We start from the raw sequence: 26,976 nt of genomic DNA on the forward strand, positions 1-26,976 counted from the left end.
GTCAGGATAACAAATGGGGCCATTTCAGCTTAGCATCAATCTCACCTGAGTTCTCAGCAGCGACTGTTGTTGCCTGTCAGTCGGTTCACCTCACCAGGAGCAACGCCAGGTGATTCAGGCGGAGAGAAAAGATGGAGCTAAAACACCTTCTCGCATGATCAAGCACTGCGTACAAAAGCCTAAAAAAGTTTGTGTTTAGCCAAGAATGTGTTCAGTGAATCATTCTTCATTTGACACTCGGGTCCAGAGGAACTGAGTATGAATCCTGATGTGGACAAGTTAGCTTCTTTTGGCGATAGACACAAAACAATGTTCATTCATACAGAAATTTTAATAGTATAGATCTTTACAAAAGGAGCATTGTGTATGTGGATTACAACATGTCTACATACAGTATTTCTACATCAACCATTTATTAAAAACAACAGGCTTGAAAAGTCCTTATTTAAACATTTGAAATTATAAGAATGGAGATAAGTGTATGTCTATTTCTCCTTACTGTAAATTGGCACAGCTGACAAGGTGAGCTACTATAGTAACTCCGTGTTTGAACATTTGTATTGTTAAAGTGTTTACAGGACAGCTCGATATATGTCCACCTAAAGCACACTGATGTTACCTTCTACATCCCATGAGAAGCAACAGAAAGTATTGAAATAAAACTTCCTCTATAATTCTGTCTTTCCATATAGATAATCAGGTAAAGAAAGATAAGCTGACAGAAATGTAAAAACAGTATTTGCTGACCTTCAATGCATATTCAAAAAGGCTTTAACATTGTTATCACCTCTGGTATGTTTGCTGCTTTCTTAATTGAAACAGTGTAAGCAAAAGCACAAATAACATTCAAAGGCTACCAGACGCAATATGTGTGTAATTTGCCGTGTTGTGTTTTCTGTGATTTCTAATGCTCGGTATAAAGAGCATAAAACGGATCCGTGGCTGCAGGTTAATGCCTGAGTCTCAGAGTAGAAAGTCATTGCTCCCAATTAGAAGAAAGATTAGTTGCCATGGAGACGGCTGCCTCCAGATTCTACGGTAACAGAAAACCAAATTACTGAAAATAGACATATTTAGAGGGGCAGCTCATTTAAAAGTAAGGCCTCCTTTCCCGCTCAGCATTCACAAGTATGTTCACTATTAGAGGTCCGACATATCTACCATCACATATTTGTAATATCAGGATCTTTTACACCTTCTGTTGCTGACAATATGATGTCTGAGTGACTAATATTTTACAATCTGTATTTAAAACAAACTACAAACAATAATCAGGTGCAGGAAGTAAAGTAGGCTACGTCATATGGCCTTTAAACTTGTGCTTTAATCGTATTAAGTAAGCATGTGTAGATAATATCCAAACAGAACTAAACATATCATGACATTACACTTAATTTCCAATAACCCCAATAACAAGAAACTCTTTCATTTCAGCTGGGTGACTTAGTTTTGCATTATATCTAACAGCAAGGTCACCACCCATAGTGTATAATTGAGTAAGGATTGGATTAGCCATCTTTATTAGATTTTAAACATGTATTTCAATGATAGTCAGTGCTTTCCTGTCCATAAAATTGTTTAGTAACACAATATAGAGCTTAAGGTTCAGCGCCCATACTGTGTTTCATTCACGAATTAGTCCTTAAATGAGCTCCAGCGTGGTGCGCCTCAGGTCTGCCTTGCATGAAAGTAATCCCAGTACTTTCTAAATGTTTTAACATTCAGCGTCTCTATTCAGCCGCATAATTAAACAGCTCTGCCCTAAATTGCTTTGAAACTATCTGGTGGAGGTTTAGGACGGCCTGGATCAACCCGAATCTTAAGCCCCATTTAATCTCTGTTCCCATCTCTGCATTACAAGTGAGGGTGTTGTCTGAGGAGAAACATGGAAACAAACTTAAGCTGAAAAAAAACCAAACAGAAAATCAAAAAAAAAGGTTGATTTGATTCTTGCTTGCAGGCGCAGGTTTAATGTTTCTGTTTTGAACTAAAGAGCTGTTGTACACAGAGGCCTCTCCTCTAACTCCCACATGTAGCATCCAATCCATCCGATCCAGCATTTGATGCCAACATATGCAGCCAAGTCACAGTCTCTCCCTGTGATGAAGAAGTAGAGGTCCATATGTCATTGTCGCGTTCCACAACTTCCACACCCTAAGGGGGCCAAAAGTGATCTAAAAAGCCAGGTGAAATGGAGAGAGAGAAAGAAAGAGAGAGAGAAAGAGAGAGAGAGAGAGAGAGAGAGAGAGAGAGAGAGAGAGACATAGAGCAAGTTTGCGTGGTTGTCTACAAAGCCTGGCCGGGCTCCTGGGTCCAGAAATCTGCAAAGAGCAGAACATGTAGGTGTGCATTTGTCTTTGTTTGCATCTGTTCATCAGAAAGTGCAAGCGTAGACAATCCCAACCACAACAATGTTTCCGATAGTGGCGATTATGGCAATCCACAGCCAGATGGCATCGCTGGACATGGACTGCGACTCATCCGGCTGTCCGTGTACTGACGCGGCCGAGACGGCGGCGTTGACGCTGGCCGAGGAGTTGAAGAGGGAGTGTTCGCCGCTGTAGTCGTCATTGGGTGACGAGTCCATGAAGGCTCCCGTCATAACAGGGATCTAAAAGAGACAAAGTTCAAAGTTAATATACGTCTCGGAGATGCTTCTACTGTGAGATAACAGAATCTGTGTGTAAATGGTGAATGGACTTGAGCTTGTATAGCGCTTTTCAAGTCTTTTGACTACTTAAGAGTGCTTTTACAAAGGTCCCACCAATCGATTCTCCCACTGATGGCAGAGGATGCTATGTTAACTGACTTTCAGCCAAAGCAGCGAGAGCAACTTTGTGTTTAGTGTCTTGCCGAAGGACGCATCGGACATGTGGCTGCATGGAGCTGACATGTGGATGAAATCCCGGATCTTCAGGTTGAGAAACGACCCACTCTACACGTTGGTAGGTGTGTATAAGCACCTTGGAGGGACTTACTTTTCAAAATGTAAAACGTAGTTTAATCACTTAAGTTTAAGGAAACAAATTGTCCAGTCACTCTGACCAATCTTACACATTTGCTTTCCATTTCCTCAGTTTGTCGAGACAGTTCTTCTCAGAAAGTTCCTGAACAAGTTGCTAAAAAAATCAACTTGCAGGGCTTCCTAAATTGACTCTTTAAATAAAAAAAAATACAAGTAGAAGAGGAAAGGGACTGAATTCTAACTTTCATCATTATGGAAATGAACAACATACACTGCTTTGCTTCAGTAGAGCCTCATAGAGCCGCTGGCGTCGTGATCGTGTTTTCAATGACTGCATTTTTTAAAAGGCTTCGCTTGCTCCAAAAGGACTGCCCATTTTAGCTAGATGACAAACATACACATCATTTAAATGTCCCTGATTAGTGTGTCAAACCTTCAAGAAAAGCTTGCCATTCATGACAATCACAGCACCCCAGCCTCGTTCCTATCGGCCATGCATTAGCAAATCTGAGCGCTGTAAGATATAACTGCGTCACGACATCATTAGGAAATAGTTACAAGGTTTCTCACACAGGCATGCAGGGTCCCACTTTGTCTCACACACCTCTGCATGTGTGCGTGTGCGTGTGTATTTAGGAAGCGGAGCTTGATTAACATGGAATGAATATTTCAGATGTGGAAAGTGAATATGATTTATTGCTTGGGACAATCAGTACAGGTTTGCCATGAGAGCAAACTGAATGCTCTTATGTGTGTGCGAGTATATTTTTCATGTGTGTGACTCCATATCCGGCTGTTTAAAAAGGAAATGCATGAGAAACCAGTATCAAGCTCGGTATGGGAGGAACGCTCTGCTGAAGATAATGAAAAAAACAATGCTAAAAATACCTTGCAGGGATTTTGAACACTCGCATACAATGAAATTCTCTCTTGCTTGCTCATTTGCCCCCCCCCCATATCTCTCTCATGGACACACAGGCTTATGCCATAGATGTTAACATGCGCACACACACTTCAGGTTATCCCTTGCACCATAAAAAGACAGTATATAGAAAACTGTGATGCTCTCCATTCATTGGCCCCTGGTGGTTAATAATGACATGACACATCCTGTGGACCGCCTGCTGTTCACATGAGCATGATGGAGGCAGACAGACGTGCATGAAGTCCAGAAACCTTGAGCTCCCTGCCCCCCACTCAGTCACAGTATCTGCTGATTCCTTCTGATGCATATACTGTATGTACTTCTAATCGAAGTTAACATTAACAAAAAGGCAGATTCATATCAAAAAGTGATTCGTACATCACATGAGGGTGCATGGCTTTATGAAAATGGATTTAAAGATAAAAGCAAAAATAATTCTTGTTAAAATAAAATGTACACACTATTTATACTGTACCAAAAACCCTTATGACTGCACAAACATTATCAAAAACAACCATTCTTATAGACATTTGAGTATTATAATGAAAGAATAACAATGAAAGGGTCAACAACCAGAGGTCATGCATAAAAACATTTTGGGGGTTCGACTCTTGCAATCTAGTGGGAACAGAAGCGCAATATGCTTATCAAAGTTAAATCATCATGGCTGCCATTTCTGACAAAACAGTCCATCACAAAACATATGTGAATAAGGCAAAAAAATATAAATTTTTCACCCAATATTTACTTGGCCAATAGGATACCCCATGCACAGCCGATCCGTTCTCAGGTGCGCAACATGCTTCGCCTGTAGCTACAGGCAAAGCGTGTTGTTCGCTTGGTACATTGTTGGAAGAATCAGACAGTCCGCAAAGTTTAGGCATTGAGTTCTATAATTAGTTTCACACTGATACCCTAATTTGCCAAATAGTAAAATAATACAATGGGATCTTTTTACCCCCCATAAACAGCCTTTTGTTCAAAGATAAAACTTCGATTTTTACATTTTCAGGCCGTACTTGTACAATCTCAGTTTTGTAAAGTGAATACCAAGCTCAGATTTTTTTTTGGGGTGTACTTGTAGCACTGAGAAACTCATTTGATCCCTCTCATCGCCGTACTAAAGATTTAACTTCTCTCTTTAAAAAAAACAACAATGCGATCTCTAGTCACCACGATGTTGACCTTATCTTGCATTCAAATCGGCATCTAGCTAATCTAAGGCTGAGTTGAACCATAACTAAACCTCTCAACCTTTTCTGCATTCTTTATATTTTATATTTTATTCATGAGAATCTCATTGTTCACAGGAGTGAGCTGTTTGCGTGAACGGGGAAGTGTACCGGATAAAATGAAGTGAATTCTGGGAATGTGCACAAAAATATGCTAAAAGTTTGAGTCTAAATATTTGATTACTGTGGTTCACTATTCTTCGGCAGAGATGGTGTACTTATGTGCACACATGTAGCTCTGTGTTTCAAAAACATTAAAGTAGAATATCATCCCATTATTCAAGGGGCTTGCTCCTCGATCCCTTCACCCTAGCTCCCACAACTCCCAGGTGGATCAAGCACGAGTAGAAAAACAGCATGTGGTTAAGGACTAATGGAAAGGAAGGAAATAGAGATCTTGAGGAGGAGCATCTCAATGCATGTGAGCACTTAAATGAGCGGTGAAGGTCATCCCCTAAGCATTACTGACAGTAAACACATGCTTGTTGACATATATGGATGAGCCTTTTCAGTAACGACATCATACATCAGACTAAAGTTCCCTGGAAACAAGACTCACCTCTCCAGCATTAACGTATACTACTGTCTAAATTTCTTCAACAAGCACATATACACAAAAACTTAGAACAAAATTAATTAAATATGCGTTTTAATTGACCTGAAACTCTCTAAGTACTGGCTCAGATTCTAATCATTAGTTGGTTTCTTGAGATTCACCCATTCGCATTAAGCTTTGTATCATTAGAAACCTGGTAGTATTTTGAATGGTCGTGCATCCCGCCCTCATTTTCCCCTGAGACGGGAAAGCTCTGTATTTCTTGTCTGAAAAGGAGCCTCCGATGACGCAAAAATCGTAATTTTGCATCATAAGAGTGAAAACAACTTTTCTTTACTAAATGGCTCATGATTGGTCAAAAACAATGGTTTCTTGTTTTTCCTCTGTTGTCATCAGCAGCACTGTTACAGCTAATCTCTGTTAACTCTTATTTAGCAGTGCTGCTAGCAGTCAAGCGGCTACCTCCGATTTTGAAAAATGCAGACAATGCAGGAGTCTAAACAAAATTGCAATTCCATGACTGTCCAATAGTGTTGTAGTACTCAAGTCAGGGTTTGGACTCGAGTTCAACGTGAGTGACCATATTCCAGACTTGAGAATTTACTGCAATCGGCTTGGAAGATAGAGAGGAGGACTCGAGTTTATTTTCTGACAAAGACTGCATTATTGTTTTTTGGAAGATTTTGGTTTAAAATCCTATAATGATTTTTTCTGATTAGAGCAAGGGCTGACATGCATGTTCTCCTCACTACACGCTCACATGGTTGCTCGTTTAGCAACAGTCGGTGATCAAGTTTAAAATTGTTAGTAATAGTATTTCTAGACACGCAGTGATCCCACAGTGGCAGAAATGAGCACTGCTTTATGTGTAGTTGAAATCTCCAGTTAAGCCAACAGGCCAGAACCTAATGTTAATAAATGAGATATGTCTCCAACACAAAAGATTCCACACAGTCATGCAAGGTTCACACAGTGAAACAGTTTGTAGTGAAACAGCAGTCTTTCTTTATGAATCCTGAGCTCTCACCAGGGCTGTGTTCAAAATCTTATTTTAGATGCTTCAAGTTCATTCAGTCCTCTCTGGAGAGTTTCCTCTGTCTGGTCGAATTATAACAGTTAAAAACGGATTTGAGTTCTGCAGCTTAAATATCCCAGGATATTTTTCAGCGGTGACATCAGTACACACAAGAAAACATTGCTGTAGACAGCCTTTCGGATTAAAAAAAAAGTAAATAGTTGAAAACATTCATACATCAATACGACAAAACACAATTTTGGTTGCAAGTTTGCATAGCTCAACATAATTTATAATAATTTAGTGACAACTTGACTGTGTTTTACAATATCACTGTGAACTCTCTGAGTTAATATCAACGTGAACTCAGAGAGGTTTTTGTATAGGTCTATCAACCCACTTTAATGGCTTAAAGGAAGTATGTGCAACTCCTTGATCCAGTAAATGTCGCCATTTAGCACAAACATGAAACCTAAACAAACTGCTGTTTGACTGCACCTCCGCTCTCCTCCAGTGACACACCCTCCCCTGCCCTCGCGTTCGCACTAAGGAGTCCATCGCAAGCAGCGGACAAAATAGTTCTTTGCTTGAGCTACAATTGCCTGTGGCCTGTATTGTTGTGTGAGCTCGTAGCTTCACATTGAGTGTAAATTTACACGGAATGACCATGATCTAAAAACACTTGCGTGATATTCAAATAATCAGTGAGTGTGTTATTCTTCTTTTCTCTAGTCCTTTACTAAAACAGCTTCTATAGGCAACAGGAGGAGCCGGCTGGCCATCCCACCCACGTAAACCTGATGTTAACATGGCTCCTAAAAAAAAAGGCCAATAAGACAGTCATGACTCAGAGAGAGACATTTACTAGGATATACTTGATTTCTCCTACAGTATGTATTAAATTGTAAATTGTCACACATTCTTCCTTTAAATGCAACAGGTAAATAAATAGAGGAATACGAGTAAATAGAGCAGGATTAATAAGGGTAAATAACTGTTTCCTTCCGTGATGTGATATCATCAGGAAAGCAACGTCCCTCTTTTAACCAGAACCTGATAAATCTCCTGCCTTCTGTATTGCACACCTTCTTGGCTTTGAGTGATGTCTACACCTGTTCAATACTCCACAACGTAAAACCCCAATCTATAGCAGACGATTCAGTGAAGTTCCTTTCACTGTATTCCACCTGCTCTGCTCTCACAGCTTTGATTTATTCGCCCCAGCTGTTCCAAGAGCTGTGCCATCTACACGGATGATCACAGTAATTGTGAAATAGAATGGGCTGTAATTGCCTCCTGTGGGATGTCTCCACCAGTAAGTGCTTTATGAAACAGCTTTAGGAACAAACAAGCAAAAACCCTGAATTGATGTCTTTGGATAGTTGGAAAACCGAAATAAAATCCTGACCACAAAGGCACACGGCCCGATGAAAGAAAATTAGAGGGAACAAGTTGGTTTTCTGCACTTTGGGGGTCAATACTTGTGTCCTTGTGGAGAAAAATCTTCAAGGTGTACTCGAACAAACTGCATTGCCGTAAACAGGCACAGGCGCGGAGCCCTGCTGGGTTAAGAATGGACTTTGAGTGTGTCATCACACGAACAATCGATGAAACCAAAACACTGTTGATTTGTTCAACTGCCTCGACCATCTGCTCTCCATTACCATTTCACTGCTCAGATGGGTGATATAGTGAGTGTCACACTTATCTCTTGTCCATGGTCACACTGCGGCCATTTTTCTCGTAACTGTTGGAGTCTGTTGACATTTTCTACCGTAGAGGAAAATAGCCGACCACTAATGACAACGCTTGGCCTATGAGAATCAGGTATTTAACAGAGTCGTGTGGTGAAACGATATAAAAGCACCTGTATTATTCACTGAGTATGAAGTCAGAGGAAAATAGCTGCAATGTGAGTGATGAACATCATGTCAACTTTGTTTTTTTCTAAATTCTAAAGGATTTCAACTTGAATCACACTGATTCCGGGACATTGACGGATTTCCTTAAAGGAAGCTACAGATTACACATGAAGTGACATGTTTTCATATTTGATGTCTGTATTGGGTTTTAATATGAACAAAATACAGAGCTCTTAAAAAAAAACAAAAGAAAGAAAGAGAGGAAAACTTTTCAATGACATAACTGGTCCTGTTGAGAGTTGAGTTCTCACGCCTGGCCTGGATAGAAACTTTTCACAGCACCACAGAGAAGTATTAATGTCTTATAGATTGGCTGTATCTGTTTTGTTTTTTTTCATCAGTGCCGTCCAGGCTCCCCTGTCGAGGGATATCAGCGCTGTAGCAGAGACTTTGGGGAAATTAACTGCAGCTCATTTATATTGGAATACATTTTTGATTCCTGAAGCAGTTTTCTGAAAAGCTCTACCCTTTTGAGTTTTTTCCACTCTCTGGACATCAACATGATTCAAAAAATTGAAATTGTTTAAATTATTCAATTGAATATATATTCATAACACACATCTTTATTTGCATCCATATTTTCAGTGCAAAACTTTCATAGCAATATGCTCCCTGTTTCATATACTTCATTGGAAAAGCTTATTTTTTTCCGAAGATGTTTTTGTGTCATTTTTGTCTTTATTAGATAGAACTGAAGAGAAACATGAAACGGAAAGGAGAGAGCGATGGATGACATGCAGCAAAGGTCAGAGGCCGGATTCAAACCGAATGCCAATGCAAGGAGGACCACAGCCTTTGTACATGGGTTGCGCAACATAACCACTAGGCCATCCATCGCCCTTTGGAAAGGACTCCTAACATTTTGTTGCCATATCAACACAGTGAGTTGTTTTCATGACATCAAATGTCATTTAAAAACAGTATTTCACTCTTTTACTCAAATACACTGCATGGTTTGAAAATTTAAGGGCAATGAATTTACTTAGGAGCTATGAAAGTATCTTCTTAAACACATCACACTAAAAAATTAATAGCCCTGATTCAAAGCAGCCACTTTGACTCATCTCAGCTCCTTATGAGAATACTGAGTTGCCCAGCTCCAGTAAGCCATAAAAGTGAAATTAAGCCAAGATACCCTGATACCAGGGACCTGTAACTGAAGCAGCATTCAGCCATCATAATGTAATCATTCACACCTGTGCTTTTCAAACTATGTCAAAACCCCACTCTGAAACATGGCTGATAATGTAAGTCTTTTGTCAGCCAGCAGTGACAGCGCACAGAGCCTCATTCACAACAGCATCAGCCAGTGAAACACACACAGATTTAATTACACACAGATGTTTCTTGACGTTCGGACGAGCTCACCGCCTCCTGCTCAATCACTTCCCTGCTGCCACAGGTGTGTCGCAGCATGTTGATTAAAACATCTCTGGTTAAACGTGTAGTGTGAGGGTTTCATAACGGCTAACTGCATGACAGCACAGTTGGTAAAAAGACAGCATCTCATTTGTATAATCTGTAGTAAAAATCCAGAATAATATTTAACTGAGAAATCAAGGCGTCGCAGTGATAACATAAGTCAGTTTGGTTAATTGTGGATTGACATGATATTCAGTCTTCTGTTTGTCACCACAGTGCTTTGCCGGTGTACATGATTATTCTTTTGCATTGAAGATTGAATTTCATAAATTAATTTTAAACTTTTGAATACTGATTTTTTTTTTGCACCATCACTGACAGGTGTAGTATCAAATGACAGTAACTAGATGTGTTCTATTATGTTATTGTAAGCAGACAGTACATGTAATTGAAAATGTGTATTTCAGATGGCACAATACAGAATACATCTCAAAGAATAAAATGTCAGAACACTTAAATTAATAAAAAAAACAGAAATTATTAGGCTGGGCATTATCAAAAGGAGTAGGCTAATTTCAGACACAGCCTTACATTGTGCAATTTACCTTCAGCAGAGCTGTTTGAGCTCTGTGCTCAGCTGTACGCTGGAAGTGACCGCTAAAATTAAGCTCTAAAATTAACCAAAAATTACATCGTTCACAAAATCTATCAAAGACATTTTGTTACACCAGCTTAGATTTGTCACTTGTGACTTTCTCTGTCTTTCAGGATTCATCACTTGCAAGCTAAAGTTAGCAACAGTTAGCTTGCATCTTAGCTGACCACTCCACAACATTTGTTGGAGAAACACAGATTTTTAACTTTAAACTGCTTTTACCAGTAACCTACTTTGTTTACCAGTCTTTCTAATGTGGTCAGTTTGTTAAGGATAGGTAGGAATCCCCTTGCAGGAATTTGTCTCCACGAAAGAATCAAAACCTGAAAACAAGCTAACACTGTCTGAAAGGCAAACAAGAATGCATGCAGACCCTCCTGATTCCCTGACCATTGGAGAAAGACTGATAATAAATTAGAAATATTTAGGCTGCGTTCACAATGCAAGTCGTAATGCTCATTTCTGATTTCTTGCTCGGATCAGATTTTTTTTGTTCCACCGTTTATAATACTTTTTCAATGTGGCCTGTCTCAGACTCCTGTGTTAACTAGACAAAGTCCTGAACTAACCCACATGCTGAAAAGAACAACTACAAACACGTCACACGCAGCACAATCAAAGACGCATTCATTCTGACCTGGCTTTCAGACTGCATTGCTAAAGATCCGGCCTGTATCTGATTTGAATCCACATATGAAAGTGGCCAAAATCGGATTTGAAAAGATAAGATTCCATGTGACTTGTGCTGTTCAGACTTGTAAAAGACATTAGATCTGAGTCACATAGGAGCCAAAAAATCTGATTCAGATCACTTTAGCCTGCAGTGTGAACGCTCCGTCAGACCTCTGTTTCAGAGTACGTCTCACCAGCGCTCATTGTTGCTAGGTTACGAAAGTTAACTTCTGTTTCCCTCAGTAATGTCCGTGAGGTGTGTTTTAGATAGCTCTGTGTGCTTAATATTTGCTTTAATTCAAGGAAATGTCACCAAAAAACATTAAAACAATGTAAAGGAGTCATGTCGTCAGCTGCAGCTCTACACCTGGAAAAAGCACTCTCAAAAAGGCGAGTCATGCTAGCGTCTCATTCACCATAGTTGTTGACAAAGCTGATGCTGTTAGTACCGCCCTATCTTGATTCTGATTGGTCGGTGAGGGAGAAGTGACATTAATGAGCGTGACCTGGTTCCAAAAGTTGAGCTGTTTTCATCTGTGAGTGCTGTGAGTGCAGCAATAAAAGAACAGCTGACACCGAGGGTGTTTTTGCACTCAGGGTGCTGAGCGCTGAAAACACAGAACTTTTATATCGAAAACGAGCACTACCTGCGCAAAAAGCGCTGTCTCTGGACACAGATACTTATTCAGTGTTTTAACCACTTGAGATCACCTGGACTGTTTGTTTTTGAGAGGAGGAGACCTCTGTAAATGACTTAGCTACCAGTAAAAACCTTGGGACCTCTAAAGAGTCAGCTTGAGACTAATATTGTAAAGTTTATAGTCTGCCATGCTGTTGCTCCTGCACCACTCTATACACAATGACACTGCTGAAAACAAAGTTCAGAAATGTGGCTCACAAAAATGGAGTTGACTCAGGGTCCTTTGGTTACACGCACCTCAAATTTCCCCAAGGGCCTTTAACAAATGAAGTGGGCTCCTGAGAAGGTGTCCTGTATAACCTACTGCTTGCTCATATTTGGACACCCCCAGTTCAAGGAAATAAATTAAATGGGATACAAGTGTCGAGGATTAGCTGCTATCATGTAAGTCTGTGGTCTGCAAAAAATAAAGCCAACCCCTTCTATCAGCCACTTAGTACAAAACAATACATTAGGTCTGAACCTTGCCATGCTCGAACATATTGACCTTGTCCTGCCATTAATCTTCAGTGAGATTTCCAGAGGTTTTCAGTAGGCTTGTTCACCCGCACAGAAGTGGTGACACCTCTAGTTTCAAAGCCTGGCTCCCGCTGCTCTGATTTACAGCTGTGCTCTTATCGATTTTACCCGCCTCTGGCGCCCAGCAGCATTTTTTAATAAATCTCAGATCTCAGCAGAACAAGTGAAGCACAAAGTGATCCTCGCTTGACACCCTGGTCAGTCTGTCAGTGCAGTGGAAAATGTGCAGCACAGGAGAGATTTTCTTTTATTATATCATGAATGAATGAATGGATCACCTTCATGGTTCCTTTCTTGCTAGTGTATTTGACCTAAATATAATTTTCTATGTATGCTATCTGCATTTAGAGCCAGAACTCAAGATGAAAGTAAACATCTATGAAACATTAAAATCCGCAAACAAAGATTGATTTCTCAGTCCTGCCAGATAAAAAGTGAGATGGAGACAAGATATTAAAGTGATGCAAAATAAAAAAAAATAGACGAAAGAGAAGACACAGTTGCTAGTGTCTGCGAGTGAAATCCTAAAAAAAAAAACTACCTTGCAACTGTCAGCACATTTAGAATAAAGATGGAGAGACATCAAAGACAGAGGAGGAGGAATAAGTGGAGCAGGAAAATTAAAAGACTGAAGATTTTATCTGTAATCTTCCAGATGATGCTCTGACTCCAAAGCATTTTCTCCCCCAAAACGGGTTCAAAAAAAGATCAAATCTATTTAATTGTCTCGGTGATAATTGGGATGTACAAGTCCTAAGATTAGACAGCAGAAATTCTATTTATACTCTATTCATTCATCATCAGCACAGCAAAACTTCAACCTCAAAATTCTATTATTTCCATTATCTGTGTCCAAACTTCTCAGTGTTGAGCTCTAACCTTTTTTTTTCTTTAATTTAGTTGAGTTTAAAATGTCAAGTAAATGTGTTATATTCAAGTGTTCAGGCTGAAGCAGATGGCTAAATGTCGTCGTTTTTCCTGTGTCCTTGCTTCTTGAGGGAGATATTTTTTTATGATCAATATTACTTAGCACCCATGGTTTCAGTAGCCAAAAAGGCTTTTGGCACCCAGGGTTGAAAACAGGGCTATAGTAGAAAGTGTGAAAATAGACTGTGGTCAGCACTAAACCTTCATGTAGGAGGATTCTCCCCTCAGGGGCTTCTACTTGAACTTACCAACCGGAAGACTGTTTGTGTCAAGGTTGCCATTTCATTTTAGCCTTCTTTAAAAAAAACAAAAAACAAGTTACCAAGTTGTATTGCTTCCAAAATCAATGCAAACTGTATCTGATACTTAAGCTCAATGTTGATAGTTGAAGAGCTGCAGTGTGATGGTTCCACCAGGGTCCAAATAGACTGTTTTTTCTTTCCTTAATGTTCAGATATTCAACAAGTTTAAATAAGTCTCAGAGGTCCTCAAAACATGTTGCTTGCCAAAATCCACTCCAATCGTATATTTGAGCATGCTTAAAAACCCCTCTATTTCAGCCCTGCTCAGTTTCTGTCTGTAGCTTTAAATGCAAATGAGCTGTGTTCGACCACGCCCCTCTGGAAGGGCTTGGGTAGCTAAGGCTTCTTGCACCATGCCCTGTTGTTTACTGTGAGAAGGCAGATTTAAAGGACAAAACAAACACCTAGCTGTGGGAGTGTCACCCACCTGGGGGAGGGGTTACTGCCCTTTGTGATGTCACAAAGGGAAAATCTCCACACGGCCTGCTTGAGCACTCATTTTCTGAAAAGTGGAGCAGGCAAAAGACAGAGAGGGTGGCCATTTCTCAAAATTGGGGGTTTGTAGACAGGGAAGGGACACAATTAAGTGTTGGACAATCATGTTAAAGTGCATTTTTCATAATATGTGAACTTTAAGGTCAGCTAGTAAAAAATACAGGCACGTACAATGACATCAATTTAGTAGCACTTTTCCAGAGTGCTTGTTGGGGACAATCATTTTGGCTCTTCACCAGAAGGTTAGTAATTAAATGTACATAAGTGAGTTTGCTTTTATGGCTTTATTTGAGGGAGAAACTGCAGTTTAGAAAACTGGCACTTTGTTTTATTTTCAAAATGCTTCATTTACAATCCTTAATTCCTAAACTAAAATATGTATTATTTTAATTTTGCTGTTTTTAATTAAATCAATGAACCTTTCACACTTTTATTTTGGTAAAAATCCCGGCTGACTGGTCCCGTGAATAATGCACAGGACAGATATTTTAAATATGCATACACTGGATGATTATGTGCAGCATGAGTTTTCATGGTGCAGTTTACACCGAGGAACACATCATGCTATTGCATCAGATATTTCTTGCTGCATGTGCAATGTCGCACACACCCCTTCAGAATCTCAATGCACAGCTTGGCTCATGTATTTTACATTGTGAGCATTTTCACTTAAAACACACCCGGCAGAGTCACGTGTTAGGCTTTTCATGATGAGCGACACTGGCAGCTGCTAGCTATGACGGGCCCCCGTGGAAGACTGAAGACTTTGCTCCCACTTGTGCCAAGAACAACATAGTCATGTAAGCCTGTGATGAAATGCTGTATCACACAACGTTCTGAGTTACAACTGAACCCTGACCGTCTTCATTCATTACAAAGACTTTACTTTGCATGTCAATTCGTATTCAATTTATTGTTAGCTTGCAGCTCGTGGAGTGGTTATATATAAAATATTCACATGATTTTCTCCTTGACTAAACATTCCTAATGCAGAATACAGGTTTTCAATAAGTGTGCAGGTGTTTGTAAAACTTTTCATTTATTTTCTTGCTGAAAATGGATATATAGTACATTGTTCTATCTTACCATAAAGATGCATTCTGATGCATTTAAATGAATGAGGTTCGACTTGTTAAATCCAAATCTTCTTTTGTCGCAGAAAATGTTTAAATCTTACATAACAGTTTAATCAGGCATATTTTTTTCAATAGCAGACGATTGGTTATGTAAAGGTGTAGTATATAAGAGGAGCTGTTCACTAGTTTTAGAAACCAAATAAGCTGCCTTGGTGAAAGTCAAACATTACCAATGTAATGTAACTGGTGCTAACGTCAGCTGCCCCCTTCGGCTCCATCCATGCCTGCTACGTCTCTGTGCAATACTGAGAAATCTCCGGCGAAGACGTGGAAGCACTTAATTGAATCTCCACTCATGTAAGACTCAGTTCAGAGCGAGGAGCAGCAGGGGTGGCCCTGCTTTGCTCCCACTCTAATTACAGAAAAGGCAGAAGCACCTCGTTCCACTTTGATATCTGAAGCGTAAAGCAGACAGCATTGAAAAACAAGGAATAAAACGTCTTTTACAACTATCTTATACGTAAGGAGTGTCTTTTTCTCAGAGTCGCAGTAGCTCAGTCATTCATTGTGGCTCTCTGGGTTCATGTGTACACATCCTTTAGATTACTGCCATTTGTGAATAACCATTAGTCAAGATAATCATCTTGACAAATTGGGATGTTGTGCTAATCGCCCTCATGGTGAGCCGCTCTGGAGATAAGAACCCTCTCATTTTTGTTCCACAATTGACAAAATCTCTTGTTTTTGCTACTAACTAACAGGACAAGAGAACATTTTAAAGAGTTAAAAAACATCAATTCATCGCCTATAATACAGGAAAAATAAATACATTTCAAGGACCAATATGAAAGATATCTACTGAATTAAATCATAAAATGACCTTACTATATCATCACTTTTCTGACAACAATGCAGCAGCCAGTATGTCCTCCTTCTAAGTTTCGATTCCGGTCAGGAATGGACTGCATTTTTTCTGACCAGAGAAGGTAGACGGTTTTAAGGCACCACCACACGGCCATTGTGGAAGTCGCTAGGTTTGCCAGGAAAACCAATAGGCGTTGCAGCGATGGAAGCGGGCAAGCAAACTGGTTCAGATAGAACTGATTCTACCCGACCTATAAAACCATTTTTCTAATAAGCTCCACCACCGCAAACGTGGTAAAACTAGGATAAATATTGGAGATGCTTCTGAAAAATGGAGAGATGTTAAAACACAGAAAGGTTTCAAGATGGATGCAGAGCTGGCTAAACACTGAAGCTGCACGACAACCTGCGTGCACAATGACTCCAGGGAGTAGACAGGGGGGAGAGAGCTCTCGCCAATGTTTTAAAATTTGGACCTTCAGTACCCATTTTCAATGCTACATGTCCGAGTTACATATTGCTCCTTCTGGCATCAAAAGCAAGTTTCAGCACAGATAATGTCTCTTCTAATGGACTGATTTGCTGCTTCATCTAAAGATGTAAAAGACAAATGCATATTAAACAGAACTTTCTGTGTTTCTGTGATAAGATCATTGCACCACCTCCTCAAATTCATCTCAAAACATTGTCACTCACTTAGCACCCTACAAGTCAAAAACTAGATCTGTGCTCCCTTTCCAACCACAACCAAGCCTGTGGGTGTACTATATCTTTCATTCCTGGATCACTCCCGCTTCTCTTCTCCCTCCCTCCACTCTGACCTTGTTATTGCTGGTCTCAAATCTTTCTCCCTCCTTTGCTCCCCAAGGCTACAATGACCTCAGAAAGGCAGTCACCCCTCATCTTATGTAGGCTGAGAACATCTTCTCCACTCGAGATATACCACCACATGTCACACTCCTTTCTAAATGATATCTATCATATCTACTCACATCCCTTTTTAGGTCTTACTAGCTGTAAATGTTTAGACAATGGTAACACTGTCTAAAGAGTTTTACTACAGTGGTTAAACTACTATAAATCCATCTCTGTCACAATATCTTTATCATCCTCTCCTTCTTAAAATTGGAACTTGATATCCCTGCATGATGCCTTCAGTATTCTGTAAGATTAATTTCTGTATTGCACAGTTACAGTGATGTCTAAGATCCCTGTATCATGTTATATTTATAGCTGTTGGCAGATTCTCTTATTCATGACAACTTACACTGTAGTGCAGTGTCTGACTGTTCTGGGAAATGCGACGGATTGGCAGAGGGAGTTGTTCAGATACGACAGCCATATGTAGGGATTTTCTCTCACTTGCACATACAGTAAAAGCAAATTTATTTATAAAGCACATTTCATTACAACTTACAGTATACAACAACAACAAAAATCCACAGTCATGAATAAGATACAGAAGTCAAATCAATAAAATCATACACACCTCAGAGCAGAAATCAATAACCACACAAGTGATCCCATTCTGTATATACGCACACACGCACACACACACACACACACACACACACACACACACACACACACAGTCAGGTCAGCAGGAGTTTTGATCCAGAGAGAAGGACCACAAAGGCCCCCTCTCCAGACTTAAGTCTAATTCTGAGTTCAGCTAAAAGACCTCTATCAGATGACCTGAGGGGCCGGGTCGAGTTGAAGTTTGTGAGCAGGCCAGAAATGTCCTGCAGGAGCTGAACCATTGAGAGCTTTATGGACTTGAAAGTGATTCTGTATTCTGCAGGGAGCCAATGGGAGTGTTTTGAGGACCGGAGTGAAATGTTGAAATAGGTGTTAAGACTCTGGCTGCTGGATTTTGAACAAGTTGAAGTCTTCCTACAGATTGTTTGGATAGCCCGGCATACAGAGCATTTCAGTAATCTAACCTGGTTGAGATGAATGCATGGATTAATATTCTGTGTCAATTTTGGATATAAATAATCAGAGTTTTGATATGTTCTTTAAAGGTCACATATTATAATCCTTTAAATAAATTTAAATAAGTCTCAGAGCTCACCAATCAAGCTAAAAATCCACTTTGATCATGTATTTTATCATGCCTATAAATGCCTCTATTTTAGTCCTGCTCAGAACCAGCTTTTTCTGTGCGTATAGCTTTAAATGCAAGTGAGCTGTGTTTGACCATGCCCATCTCTTGAATGGGATGTGGTGTGGGCTTTCTCACTCCATGAGAAGGCAAACTCAGGGGGCATCACAAACACCTATAGATTTAGGGAGTCACCCAGCTGGGGGAGGGGTTACTGCCCTTTGTGATGTCATGAAGGGAAAATCTCTAAACGGCCTGTTTGAACACTAATTTTCTGAAAAGTGGAGCAGGCAAAAGACAGAGAGGATGGACTTTTCTCATCATTCCGGGGTTTGTAGACAGGCTAGGGACACATAATAGTGGTACAAAAACATTGAAAAGTGTATTTTGCATAATATGTGACCTTAAATGGTAAAATGCTATTCTGGTAATATTGGTGATATGACTGTTAAAGCTGAGGTCAGAATCCAAAATAATGACAAGACTTCTGGCCTGATAAAATGAGCATTAACAATCCTTACAGATACAGCGTGACACTTTTTAATGAAGAGAAAAAACTACTTTGATTCAAACATTGAGAAAACCTTCAGTATCATACTTTTGTTCTCTTAGAGGAGAAACTTTAAGAATCAGCAAAATATTTTAGCGCACTTGTCTGTATTCAGTTTCAGTCCCATCTGTGTGGTACATGTCCCCAGAATAGCACACTGTTGCTATGTTATTAATAAAAAATCAGTGGTCTCTTTTGTTGTGCGCAGCTTCTGTAGCAACCCTCAGCTACTCTGCAGGAACAATCTGAACCAACACTCTTCCTGTCAAATATAAATTAAGTATAATACGTTTCTATTCCTGAGAGCCTTTGCTCCCTACATTGTTTTTTCTTTCTCTATTTTTTACATACAAAAGCACCCGAACAATTATCCGCCCCTTGTTCTGTGCCTCTCATGTGTAATTGCCTTCTTGCGGCCGTCTCTAACTGTCTATAAGAAACATGATTAATTGTCCCCTGTGTTACTGTAGAATTTAAAAAAATTAAATATTAAAGCTGTGTCCCATTTTCATACTAATACCAAGCAGGTTTTTTGAAATATATTTCTGTTCACACTGGGGAAGAGACACATTTAGCATGCTCTAAAGTCTGTGGTCTATATGCATACTAAACCCAGCTTTATTTCCGCACGCTGAAAACAAATCTACAAATGTTGGATTGACTGAAAGAGACCCATCAAGCCACAACCTTTTAACACACATCAATGGGCATCCTGCAAGACGTCCTAAGAACAGATGTGGTTCGAATGTATAAATCATTTTGTCGTGATAAGAATTTAATTGCATGTCTGAAAGAAAACACACAGGTGCTTAAGACCTGTTGAATTGGTCACAAATAGGAGGGGAAAAAAAATCATTATCTGAATGAACAGACATGAAAGATTAATATCCAGTTGTATAGAAGTGTAATAAATTTGACTTGGCTTTGTTAAACGTTGTTATTGATCTGCTATACGTCTGTGAATAAAGGCTTAAACAGAGTCCCATTTATGTGTTCAAATGCCCGGCCAATAAAGGTGAGTATACTAGAACCTACAGTTGTAAACCACGATCATAGACGAGGCTTCAAATGTGGACATTTTAGTGACGAAGCTAAAAGTTATACAAAAAGGAGGCTTTGCACACGCTTACATGCCCCAAGCAGCACGAAAAACCTCTTTACAATGAACACAGTATCCCAGTTGTTACACTCTATTAAGCCCTGAGTATACTTGCATTTAAATATGCGTATGCAAGCGCATGACATCAGCCTTGCATATCCTGCGGTGGTTTGAAACGCTGGTTGTCCGCTTCCTCAGAAATTAACACTACGCGAGAGCTGATGCAATAATGGTGGAAAGTTTAGAAGAAAAACTAACAGATCAAGTCCGCAACTACCCGCACTATGATGTGTCATTGTCGTAGCATAGCATCCAAGATGCGTGCTAAAATAGCTGGCGACAGATCATCTCTACTTTGGTGTTTTAAGCTGTGTGATTTATATGGTGCTCCCTCTAGAGGAATCCTCCAGTAGCACACATTGTATGAAGGCAAGTATGTGAACATTGATGTTCACGACGCAGCAGGTTGTCAACGCATATGCGAGGTTCAAAAGCAAGTATATTTGAACCCTTCATCCTAGTGTGCAATAAGGTCACAAACTGTCTTTGACCTTTCTGGGATAAAATGTCATCTTTTCATGATTAATGTTGTTAGACATTAGCGTGAAACTTTGTCTAAATTGATAAAATAATTGTTGCACATGAGAGGTTCAGCTTGACCTTTTACTACACTATTCTGCACAGTACAATTCAAAGTGTTTGTGCCTGATGTATAAAACAACAAAGTCAGACCAGGAAACCCTGAGATTGTATTAATCCATCCACCTATTATCCATCCCACTCTTTCAGGTACAGGGTCGTTGGGGGCCTGGAGACCATCCCAGCTGTTACTGGGCGAAAGGCGGGTTACACCCTGAATATTTTGCCAGTCACTCACAGTGCTGAAAGATTGTGTTACTGTATTATATAAAGAAATTATGTAAAAGATTTTTTGTGATAGTAAATTCATGAGACTGCAAACAAATGACAAACAAATAAGGAACATGAAACATATTGCCCCCCTAAGGCTGCCGACTGTGTGGAGGCCTAATAACTAAAATATGCTGAGGCTAACAACATGTTAATACAAAGAGGTCTAATGTCTTTGTCAAAGTCATAACAAATGCTTATGTTTCAATAGAGGCTTAATTGCCATCAGCATGACAACATGACTGCTGTAAAATGAATTTAGCATGTTCCTGCCTCCCCTGGTCTTACTGCTGCTGGTTGGCATCAGCATTTATGAATGGATACTGTACGTATATTTTCCCTATGGGATGAGGGGGTCGGTGGGACTGTTATGAATTTGTCACGCAACTTCCATGTTGGCCTAGTTACAATGTTGTCAGATACAGTAATAGTTGAGCTGTTCTCCCTGACTACTCATGCCCCAAGCCTTGAATTAATATGACTTTAACTGTATGTGTGTGTCAATGTGTTCACGTCTGTGTGATGTCATCAGGGAGACAAGTTTGTTTAAGGGTTAGGGTTATGCCTGTTAAAATATGTGTTAGTTTATAGCATGGTGGGGAAAAAAAACAGTATGAGGAGCAAAGTTATTCTACCTCAGCTGATTCACACTGTTTATTAGTAATTGGAGCAATAAACAATGAAATTGCTTCTAAATGATAGAAAAAGCATTTCAATGTTTTTGTTCTTGTCACACACAGCAGCAACAACCTGGTGAGCATTGTGTATTGCTTTACAGAGGAGCTGTAATCCCAACTGCATGTAATGTTTGTGATGTAATTTTAAAAAATGTAATAAAAATGTACATAAATCCAAAACTTTCTTATTTTTCCATATATCTTGTAATTTTCGGTGACATGTCAATGTTAATGCAGTAGACCGATGCTTTCTTGCTAAAAGCATTTCTATATTTTTTAAGATAATGTGAAGTGAAGCTACTTTTCAATTTCAAATTGTAAGTAGATATCGCCCTTGAGCACCAGCATAAAACCGAAACAAACTGCTGTTTGGCGACACCTCCGATATTCTGGAACGCACCATAATTAAGCACCATTGAGCTCAAGTGGCAGACAAAATGTTCCTTTGCTCAAGCTGCAATTGCAGTGGCCTGCATTGTTGTGTTAGCACGCTAATGTTAGCACACTTTGGTTAACTCATAGCTTCATATTGCACATAAATTGACGCAGAATGACCGTGATCAAAAGATACTTTTGACATCCAAATAAGCAGATAGTAGGCTACGCTATTCTTCTTTTCTCTAGTCCTTGACTAAAACAGCTTTATGAGCAAGGACGCCCCATCCATGACCATGATATACACACGGCCTGACAACAATAGACAGGAATGACTCAGAGAGATATTTACATCGGATATACTTGATTTCTGCTATATTTATGTGAAGAATGTCACACATTCTTCCTTTAAATTGATTTACATTTTTCAATTTTAATTTTAATTTGCACAACCATAGACAGTCCACACGAGTAGGTTTGGATAAAAATTAAAACTATATTATTGTTTTTTTTTTTTTTTAATTTTTAATCAAAAAACACACACAAACACTATGCAGGAAATTACACTGCTGTTGTAGAATTCTGTTTTCATCTCAAGGTACCTTGAACATTTTTTAGTCCCCTCTAGAGGTCAATAGATTCAGCTTCTCCTTTGGCCCTCGCGGTGTAACAGCAAAACAAAACCTTAATGAATGAGTGACCATGGTTCTATATGGGCCTCTGAGATTGCTGAATAAGAGCTACAAAATCAAAGTGTTCAGCTCGAACACATCACAGCAACTGTTAAGAACAGCTTGAAGCTCAAGCTGTGAATTGATTCGCAACTCCTTGTAAGCATGTTTAAAAATTCAACATTTAAAGAAAAATCTAAGCTTGTGTACTTCTCCACCACTCATGCATACCAGTGGGCATTCCAAATGATTTCCATAAGTAATACAACTGACTGTAAGTGCCTGATTCATCATACAGGCATTAAAGTTGCATGCATCTGGACTGAGAAGGTACCAGTCAGATTTGCTTTATATGAGACATCATGGGAGCTGTGGAGCATTAACCTGAGCTTTGCAAAGCCTGTATGACAAAAATAGTTTTAATAAATCTGAGGATGTCAAATATCAGCATCTGGTTGCAGATAACAGCTGCAACTTGCATTGTAGCACAGAGGTAGGGTGTCATTTCGCTTGTGAGGAGTTCATCAACAGGGAAATTGAAACCAGTCCATTTGTGGCCTATATTATGTGATGCACAAGACACAAATGGGCTATGGGAATAAAATACAGTTATTGAGTTCTTATGGAAAGCATGTTGCATTATCTAGGATAATGACATAGTGTAAATGATTCTTTAGCTGAGGTCACAGACTGAGGCTGGCACTTCAACCTTAAGTCCTGCCTTGGACTCCCAAGTAAAGATTTTTCTCCTGAGGCAATAGAGTTTTTTAGAGGAAGTGAAGGTACATGATGTGCAATCGGCTTCTTTGCAGATTGAACAAGACATGGCTGTGTCCGGTAAGAGAATGGAAAAAGGCACGTCGGTTCATTTTGCTTTTAGTTTCAGAGCAGGTTCCTTTGAAATACCCCACGGTCAGAGTCAAAGAGTGAGACCCAGTTTCAGTACAGGTGTCTTTGAACAAACTCAAGGTAAGACTCAAAAGACTAAATGGACCAGGGGAGATTAAAAGCATGTTTTCCTTAAGAAATTAAGAAATTAAACTCAATTGGGCTTTTGAAGCCAAAAAATAGGTGAGAACCAACATTTAGTAGAGGTTACTTCCTAAATTCTATTGCCCCCTTTTAACCTCTTTTAAAGGTGTAATTTATTGATATGGCACCCAGCGATGAAAGCATTTTTATTGACATCTTTTGGCAAAATAGAAGCTCTGCTGCAAAATAAAACGCATTCAACGTTTTATTGCATTATGTTAAACATGCTAATGTTTCCGTAATGTGTAATGGTCCTAATACATGAAAGCAGCTTTGGTGATGTTTAAATACAATAATGATGAATCTCTGCTTCCTTCTTTATAGTGTGTAATCAGCTGCTGCCATTTATTATTTTGGCAGCTTTCGCTAAAGCAAGGCAGCCACCCACTGTTAAATTCTCATAATTTATTCTAATGCTTCGTTTCTATCAAAGGAACTCGTCATGAGCTGAATTTGAATTGTATTGGTGCTTAATAACAAAAAATGTCAGCAAGGAGGTTTTATTATTTTAACATAAGCAGGCTGAGGCCAGATGGCATCAACGGTCCACCCCACATCATAGCTCATTTTTATTTTGGAAAAATGTCAAAACAAGGAATAAAGCTCCTTTGAAATGATCTCAGGATGGGTGAGGAATCGATTATTTATGTTGGACTACATAATTCATACCTGCTGAATATCAGAGACTGTTATATAGGAAGCATCATGCAGTTAGGGGAGTAAGTTCTATCAGGGAACAATGTTATTACTCCATACTTGGTTGTCACAGTCCATTAAGTCTCCCTTTATTCTCCCCAGGACTTCTTTCAATATGCAATCACTCATCTCAGGTACAGAACAGCTGGGACATGTTTGTGCCTGTAGTGCAAACATGATTTAGGATAACATAGCATGGAGACACTGGGGATATATGCACAGGAAACATTAATTTCATCAATCTCTGTATTCTGACAACTGCTGTGCTCTTCAACCTGTCGATGATTGTTTGGTTAGCATTCTTGAACAGCCCGTGTTACAATGACGATAATCCCAGATGAAGCTATAAATATTAACGTTACCTTTCCGGGTATTGGTCTTTGATTTCAGACAGATACAGACATTTGAGGACCCTTTTACCAGGCATCAACTTTTAAATATTTAAGCTGAAATAATGCCTTGCAGATATAGTCAGCTATAGACAATTAAGTATTCAACATTAGTTAGTTGAAAACATCCTCTACTTTTGAATCTTTAATGTTTTCAGCTGACTCGTTTGGAAACAACAATCATGTTTAAAAAATGTCTCAATAATGCACTTGTATTGTATTGTGCTAACTGCACTGAGCTAAATCTAACAGGTCCAAACCAAAACGTTAACATCCACCTTTCCATTTTCATACATGACGTTTACACTTTAAACATTACAAGATAAAAATGTTTTATGAGGATGACTTTGTTATATTAAGCTAAATCAGATAATATGTTCGGCTGGTATCACTGCTCCAAAATCCAATGTTAGCTTACACTCTGATAGCATTTAAAGAATAGATGACCTTGTCAAATATTTAGCTTAAAATGTCAAATACAGCAATAAACTGGAGCATTAGGTATCAGCGAGTAGAGTACCAGTCGCTGCATCGATTCAATACTGTTATTTATTGGCACTCAGGACCTGCTTCTAATACTACGTAGCTTACATTTCAATAGATTTACTTTTTTTGTCTTACCGCTAAAAGCTGTTTTACACTACATGTCACAACCTATTCACAGCACATTTGCACACATATAGCGGTGGCTTCTACATAAAATGCCCAACTGTCCATCAGTACTGTTCCATTCACACGCATTATGCTGCTGGCATAGCAGGGCGAGTAATTTGGGGTTCAGTGTCTTGATCCCACAACCTTCAGGTCAAGAGTTGACCCACAACCCCCCAAAGTCTTTAACTCCTCAAACACTTCAAGGAAATGTGCTGAAATATACCTGACAAAGGCAGAGTCACCTGCTTTTCATCTATTTAAAGTTGATCATTCATGTCTATACAGCTCCCTGCAATTGGTTTAAGGTTAATGTTATTTTCACACCATGTTTACGACACTGCAGGGTCTTTAAAAGTGGAAAAAGACTGAAAATTGTGGGCTTCTGCAAGTTTGCACTATCTCGAGACTACAGCTTTAATATGAAACCAATTGCTGAAAAAGCAGACAAAAGACCAGAGGGGAAATGAATTCCTAGAGATGAAAAGCCTGGTGTGCCATTATTACACTTTTTAAATAAGCCTCCTTTATAAAGACCAGGAGATTTATTTTTTTAAAGGAACAATCTGGGAGTGAAGATCCCACAGTGGATGAATGATTATGTAATTTAATTAAAGGGATTAGAAAGAACAAAGTCCCACAGTTTGAGAATAAAGTAACTATTTTAAACTGGGATTCAGTTGTACAATCATGTGATTTAAATAAAATGTTGTAATATTTTGATGGACTCATTAAGAAAAGAAAATTAAACATCTAAGGGCACTTAAATCTGACAAAAAAAGCACCATCTCTCCCATGTATTGACAATGATATCCGTCAACTAGGGAAAAGAGGGTCCTTACTTTAAAAAAAAATCACTCTCCACAAAGTTATGCATAGATATTTGTTTATTTGAAGGGGTCTGGCTGAATAAACTCCGGGTAAAGTATGTGCAATAAATGCGGCTGTTTGCGTTCACACATAGCCTAGAGAACCTCAGGGTAGCCAAATCTCTGGAGTTTTTCAAAAAACTGCATATAACGGCAGCCCATCTACACAAGATTAAACAAATTTGCCATTGACAATTCCATAAATTTCTCACTAAATAAACTACTTTTAAGTGTGTGAATGGTCTTGCCCCAGAACTAGTCAGTCAAATGATTAAAAAATACCCCAGTAAAGGAGCCACTACAAGAGGTGCAGTTAGTGGAGACTGTAGACCAGCAGGGCAAGACTGCATTTGGCCAGTCCTTTTTCTCAGCTAAAGGCCCACAGATTTGGAATAGCATACCATCAGAATAAACATAATAAAAACATTAACAGACTCCAAAGCTTTCAATAACAAGGCTAAACAATGGCTTAAACAAAGCCAAATCTGTGAACGATAAGTTACATGTTTTAAATAGCACTAGCACAGCCTATTGTACTCCTCTTTCCTTTATGTTTGTTCTTAGTTGTTATTTCAGTTATAGTTCTTAATTAATATTATTAGTCATTTTCATCAATCTGCTTGTCTGTATCTTCTTTACCGTTAGCTTTTACATATGTATTTAGCTGCCTGTCTACATCTGCTTTACTGTTAGTTTTTATGCATCTATTTTGCTGCCTATGTCTGCCGCAATTGTGAGTTTTTATGCCTATTTTACAGTGTTGTATT

The 26,976-nt window shown here is 39.2% G+C and overlaps 1 protein-coding gene across 1 annotated transcript in view; it reads right to left on the reverse strand.

The window, feature by feature from the left end:
* Positions 1-312: 312 nt before the first annotated feature.
* Positions 313-26,976, reverse strand: part of LOC109997973 (uncharacterized protein C14orf132) — a 30,647-nt gene continuing 3,983 nt past the window's right edge. Inside the window, exon 2 of the mRNA XM_020652665.2 lies at positions 313-2,611. Coding sequence (XP_020508321.2) covers positions 2,375-2,611 — 237 coding nt within the window. The 3' untranslated portion in view covers positions 313-2,374. The remainder of the gene's footprint in view (positions 2,612-26,976) is intronic.

Source organism: Labrus bergylta, chromosome 18, assembly GCF_963930695.1.
Source record: "Labrus bergylta chromosome 18, fLabBer1.1, whole genome shotgun sequence".
Taxonomy (NCBI): domain Eukaryota; kingdom Metazoa; phylum Chordata; class Actinopteri; order Labriformes; family Labridae; genus Labrus; species Labrus bergylta.